Below are 6336 nucleotides of genomic sequence, written 5' to 3'. Positions count from 1 at the left end.
GCCATGACTTTTCAAATATCATCGAGAGTGGCTTGGCAACTACATCAGCCAGTTCCCTCAGGACTCTGTGATGCATCTGGTCAGGTCCCATAGACTTACGTATGTTCAGGTTCCTCAGGTGGTCTCGAACCAGTTCTTCTCTTACAGTGGGAGGGACTTTGCTCTCCCAGTCCCTGCCTTGATGTCCATCCACTTGAGAGGTGTGGAAAGAGAGATTGCCACTGAAGACTGAGGCAAAAAAGTTGCTGAGTATCTCAGCGTTCTCCTCGTCTGTTGTTACCAGTTTGCCAGTCTTGCTCATTAGGGAGGTACACTTTCTTTGTCCTTCCTTTTCTGGCTGACTTACCTACAGAAGCCCTTCCTACTAATCTTTGTGTCTCTTGCCAAGTTCAGCTCCAGCTGTGCCTTAGTCTTCCTGACTCCATCCCTACACCACCGGGCAACGTCCCTATACTCTTCCCAGGATGCCTGTCCCTGCTTCCACTGCCTGTGCATTCCATTTCCTTCTTTGCTCTTTAGTTTGACTAGCAGGTCATGACTCAGCCATGCCGGTCTCTTGCCTTCCTTTCCTGATTTCTTACACATGGGGATCGAGAGCTCTTGTGCTCTATGGAAAGTGTCCTTAAAGGTCTGTTTCTGTTCTCTGTTCTGCTCCCTTGTCCCTGAGTGCAATTTCCCAGGGGGTCCCATTGACTAACTCCTTGAACAGCTGGAAGTTTGCTTTCCTAAAATTCAGGGTCCTGACTTTACTCTTTGCCTGTCCCATATCCCTCAGGACTGTGAACTCCACCAGTGCATGATCACTGCAGTCCAGGCTGCCTCCAGTCTTAATGTCTGTGATTAGCTTGCTTGCATTGGTGACCAACAGGTCCAGTAACACATCTCCTCTGGTAGGGCTGTCTATTACCTGGCCTAAGAAGTTATCCTCAATGCACTCCAGGAGTCTCCTGGATTGCCTGCAGCTCGCTGTGCTACTTTTCCAGCAGATGTTAGGGTGGTTGAAGTCCCCCAGCAGAACGAGAGCCTGTGGGCGCAATCCCTCCTGTAGCTGGAGTAAGAAGGCTTTGTCAATAGGCTCCCCGTGATCGGGCAGCCTGTAGTAAACACCGACCACAAGGTTCCCTTTATTGGCTTGATCTCTAATTCTTGGCCTAAGGCATTCAGCTCTTGCCACTCCCAGAACGTCCTGCTAGTGTATGGGTCAGTGCTGGAGCAGCAGGGCTTGGACTCGGGCCTGGGGGTGGGAGAGCATTTGAGTGCTGTTCCAGCCTTTTTGTGGACACAGGGAAGTGTTTGCTCCTACATAGACCTTTTTCTTGAGACTTTCTTCTCAGTCCTGAAGGCTGGGCATGTTCAGTGGGAGCTGAGGTTTTGTTTTGACTGTGCAGTGGGGAGCTGGTGGGCTTTGTGCATCACTCTAATTTATGTATGGTTATTTCTGCAGGCTGTCTGCTGATCTTGCACTTTGGCCATGCCTCTGAGCTTCCCAAACACTGCATCTAGAGTCACAATTTCTGTTCTCTTAAAAATCAAGCTTTAGCTGGCCGTCATCCATAGATAGAGGGCTGTCTCCGCTCCTGTCCTCTGCTCAGTCCAGCATTGTGTTGGCTGCAAACAGGGCTATAATTCAGTTCATGAAATCTTTATTAAATTGAGATAGTAACCAGTAAAATGAGAAACTGTAACCACTGCACACATGTTAGTGTGTGCAGTTGTGGGTTTGGTTTTTTTTTTGTTTTCTCTCGCTCAAGTAATTTGCAAAGTGCATACTTTGGTTTTGCAGATGATAAATAAGACTCTGAGGCCACTTCAGTTGGTCATAGCTGTACTTCAGGTGCCACTTCAGCCTCTGCTCAAAGGCTTCCCTACTTCAAGCTGATTTCTGTGGATATAGATGGCCTGCGAACAGACTTAAGTGCCATGCTAGTGCAAAACTCTGTGTTGCTGATATTAAAAAATCAATAGCTGAAAGGTCTCACTCTGGTATCTGTAGAAATGCATGACTTCCTAATGGTCTTTCCAAATCTGTCTTGCTGTAACTTAAAGTTCATTACCAACCTTTCCAGAGAGGAGGTAGAGAATTTGACATTACCTTCTGTATGTTTGAAGACCATCTCCTTTAAATCTACTTTCAGCTTTTGTTAAGCAGGAGATTCTCTAGCCTTTTTGGACTACAGCCCATTTTATTTTGTGTAATGCCATTGTTTTCACTTACAGCCTAATAAAAATTAACCAATTAAGAACACTGAACACTGACTTCTTTCTTTTCTTCTCTTGTCTCTCTTTGCTTTCTTGTGCACAGGGAAATTGTGTGAATCTTCTTTTGGTGTTGGTTTTTTTTTTCCTCAGCCAGTTGCAGACTGCTTTTTCCTTCTGATACTCTTCTGTTTATTCAGTGAGAACTGGTTTTAGGATTAATTTTTCCAGTCGCCTTTCAGTAACTTTTAACTTACTTTGGTCCAGGCTCCTTAACTGCCTTCTAGTTTTGTAGCACATCTTGCAGCTATAATTTAGACCAGCAGCTTAAAATGCTCCGAAATGTGCATGTGCAAGAAGGATGCTTCCAGCCTTATCTGCTTGTTCGGTGGTGGGTATTACCAGTATGTGCTGGTATTGGGAGAGCATAACTGTTAGGGCAACATGTGCTGTGCAAATATGGCTTGCCCATCGTACTTGCACTTTCTTCTAGTCCCATTCTTTCCCCTTCATACTCTTAAGTTCTTGGGTTCTGTTGAGCGTATTTCTTGCCCACAGTTCCTCTACTTAATCACTTTCTTCTCTGGTTTAATAATTTACCGTTTGATGCCCTGTGCTTTACTGAAGTTGATGATTGAAATAGATCTTTTTTTTTTTAATCTGGAAAATCAGTTACTTCCGCAAAGAAAGCTAATGCATCAATCTGTCAGAGTTGAAACTTGAAGCAGGTTTACCTGTTAATTCAGATTTATTGTTTATCTTGAATACCTTTAGTTATTCTTTCCACTAAAATATGCTTTAAAGGTTTGCATTAGTAGAAGTCAAAGTAGTGAAGCTGTAGTGATGATTTACTTAATCAATTTTTTTCTCAGATTAGAAGCACTGCTTTAGTGTTCGTCAGTCACATGGAAACACCACTGCATAACCTAAATCATTCCCAGTTTCCAGCTGTGCTTCTGGCAGATTACTTGGCATGTCTTTCATCTCTCTCCTCCAAACTGAACTTTGCTTCTCTCTGTTGTGGCAACTACCAGATTTGTATCCTTCTACCCATTATCAGTTTGCTTTGCTTTCTTTTGTGTTTACTCAATATTCAAGTAAAATACTCTTCTAGTTTTGGACCATGCAGAGGTGATTTTTCATTGCAGCCCTCCTCAAATGAATAACTGCTTTGCATCTTATTTTTAAGTGGTTGATAAACCTTTTGTCTTTTATAACCCAGTCTGTAAAGATAAATTGCAAAGGAAATGTTTCCTACTGATCCTATCTTTGTCCTTGCGCTCCTTGATTTCTAAGATCTGTGTTTTTCTAAAATTCTGTTTTCTATTTCTTATGAGCTTGTACTTGCTTTTACTCTTAATGTAACTGGGCACTTGGAAAGAGCACCAAGATCCTTTCACATTTTTCTCCTGTTGCCTGTGGTATAAATTTCAGAGGGTTTTTTTCTTCACTGTTGAGCTGAAGTGTACTGTTAACTTCCATTCCCTTTGTCCAGTTGGTCCCTTGGGTTCCTTCTCCTGTCTATTTTTCTGTTTAATTAGGTTGAATGAACTTGCAGTTGCTCCATCCAGGCTTATTTTCAATAACAGTCTTCTGTAAGGCTGATGTCTACTGGCAAAACCAGATCTAAATGGTAATAAATATTCAGTGAAGAAGTTTGTTGGCTGTTATATTTGGAAGTACCTAATTTCTGCTGCTATTAGTGTTCCTTGCCCTCCAGTCTGTCTAGGAAGTTGGGAATGTACATGCAGTCTTTGGTGGTGTTAATTTTTACTCTGCTCTTTATGTTCATATCTGTGTATGCGTCAGTAGCAGTCCCTCAGAGTTACGTGAGAAACTTGTGAGTCAAACCATTCAATGAGTTTTTTTTCCACAGGGAGATACCAGGAATCTGACATCTCAAAATCATCTTTGTGACGACATCTCTTGATCATTGTTGCTTTTCTGGGCCTTCGCCATCAGTCTCTCTTTGAAGGGAAACTTGATTTTTATCTCTGTTCCTCTTTCTTATCTTATGTATCACACTTGCTGTATATTGGCAGTTTATCTACTGGTAACTAGTGAGTTCAAGTTACAAAAACTGCTTCTCCTTGGTCTTTGTTAAAATTTTGATCCTTTCCTTTTCGATTAGTTCTGCTTTGGCAGCTCATCCTGCCTGAGGCTTGCTGTCAGTATTCTGTGTGCAAAATGCAAATTCATGTGCATTTTTGATTGGGGCCAGTCCATCATGAGTCTGTCTCTTACCTCCTCTCATCTTCTCTTTGTTGCTCTGTTTTCTGTTGCTTTCTTTGCCTCTCCAAAGAAGAGTTTCACTGTTGTGTCTGGTCCTTCAGTCATATGACTCCTTTGAGATGATATTTGGTACATAACCAGTTTAGGTCAGGGATTCGTTGAAGACTAATTGGTGTTGTGTGTAGAGTTTAACTCAATTTCCTTCCGTATAGTGCTTTCTCAAAGTCTTTCAGCATCTTATCTCTTTAGCTCTCCAGTACAATGGAGTCCTAGTAGCATTGGTGTAACTCCAAAAGAGCTCAGTGAATTAGGCAACCCATATGTTTTTCTGCTGGTTATTTTAAGTTATTGACATGTTGTACTTGCTGTTGCTGGGTCCTCCTTCTGCTCAGAAGGTTAAATGTAAAACTATGGTATGGGAAACCATAAAAAAAACCCTTTTGATTTTGAGAGGCAACTTAGACAAAGCACAGGAAACAATTGGCTTCTTTGAGACATGCTTGTCAAGAGCCCAAAACCTGTCTTGAGAGGGCTGGTGAAAGACCAAGGCGTGAAAGTATAACCAATAGAAGGTAAAGTCAGAGTAGGAAAAATAGTTTTCTTTACATTTGCACTCACCAAGTGTTTTGTGCCTCAAGACCCTTTATATACAGCTCATCTGCCTCAAGGTAGTGTTGGTTAAGGTGTTCCTTTGTATGCTTTTTGCAAGGCACCTGCTGCTGGGTACTTTTGGAACAGGCATGATTATTAACTAGATGCACTGCTGTCACTGCTGTTGTGCTAGATGAGATTTGTAGTGGTTGCAAGCAAAGTTGGTGGTTTTTTTTAATAAAGATCCCAGTGTAACGAGGGGAACAAGTTAATAAAGATGGTATGCTTAAAAATCAGACAATGTGTGCGTTGAAATCTGTATCTGAATTAGGTGGTCTTCTACTTGAACAGTGCTTGCTATCTTCATGCATTTGGGAAATGGGAGGACAAATGTAGCATGAGGATTGAATGAGTGAGCAAATCTGATCATCTAGATCTGTTTCACCCACAGGTTTTATGGCAGTCAACAGGTCAGACCTACTGGATGCGTTGGCACATGTTGGAGATTATTGGCTTTGGAGACCAGTGGGAAGATCTTGCTGCTCAGGAAAAAGAATATAGTCTGATAGAGAGCTTTAAGCTAGACACAGGTGAGATTATGTGCTGCATGTGTGTGCCTGTGTCATCTCTTTCTGATTCTGCTGTGGCATATTTTTGAGTGGTGAACTTCATATGGCTAAGCATATAGCAACTAGCGGGTTGGATTTAGAAAGCACTATGAGCTTTTAGTTTGTATGACCATGTAGAGCTGGTTAAGTAATTACATGGCTTGTAGTTGCATGGAGTATTTTTGAATCCTAGACTTCTGTCATGATACAATAGAAGTCATGATATAAAAAGCATAAAATTTGATTTAAACTGTGACTGTCAAAAATGTGTGTTTGAATTAACTGAACAAACTGCCAGAATAAGAACATAGAATATCTCTGAGATGAAGCTGCTTTAGGCACCCTCAGATCCCCTTAAATAAGTGATGTGGATTTTTAAAAGCATTAACATGCCAACAATTTGTTTAAATTCATACCACTCAATTTTGGGCAAGGTGAGCATTAAATGCACTGTTTTCATAAGACATCTGCAGAATCTCGTAGAATCCTTTGACATTGCGCTTGTACTGGGAGACGATAAGAAGGAAAATGCAGAGTTCAGATACCCCTTTCTTGTTCAGCATCTGACATGACTCTGGCCAAGGAAACCTGTTAAAGTAACTCTTTTATCATGCCCATGATCTTGTAGGACATCTTTTGGGTAGAGTGATTTGGATTTAACTGCTGCAAGAGACAGAATATACATGAGATCAGCAGCTAATTATCCACT

General features: G+C 41.6%; 1 protein-coding gene across 1 annotated transcript in view; it reads left to right on the top strand.

Annotated features, from left to right (window-relative positions):
- LOC103913698 (cullin-9-like) overlaps positions 1-5609 on the top strand; it is a gene marked incomplete at its 3' end in the record, with an annotated part of 10931 nt that extends 5322 nt beyond the window's left edge. Inside the window, exon 4 of the mRNA XM_009320227.1 lies at positions 5471-5609. Within this exon, the coding sequence (XP_009318502.1) occupies positions 5471-5609 (139 nt within the window). The remainder of the gene's footprint in view (positions 1-5470) is intronic.
- Between the last annotated feature and the right edge of the window lie 727 nt (positions 5610-6336).

Source organism: Pygoscelis adeliae, unplaced genomic scaffold, assembly GCF_000699105.1.
Source record: "Pygoscelis adeliae isolate BGI_AS28 unplaced genomic scaffold, ASM69910v1 Scaffold673, whole genome shotgun sequence".
Taxonomy (NCBI): Eukaryota; Metazoa; Chordata; class Aves; order Sphenisciformes; family Spheniscidae; genus Pygoscelis; species Pygoscelis adeliae.
The sequence above is the reverse complement of the archived record's forward strand: the minus strand, read 5'-3'. Positions and strand labels throughout refer to the sequence as shown.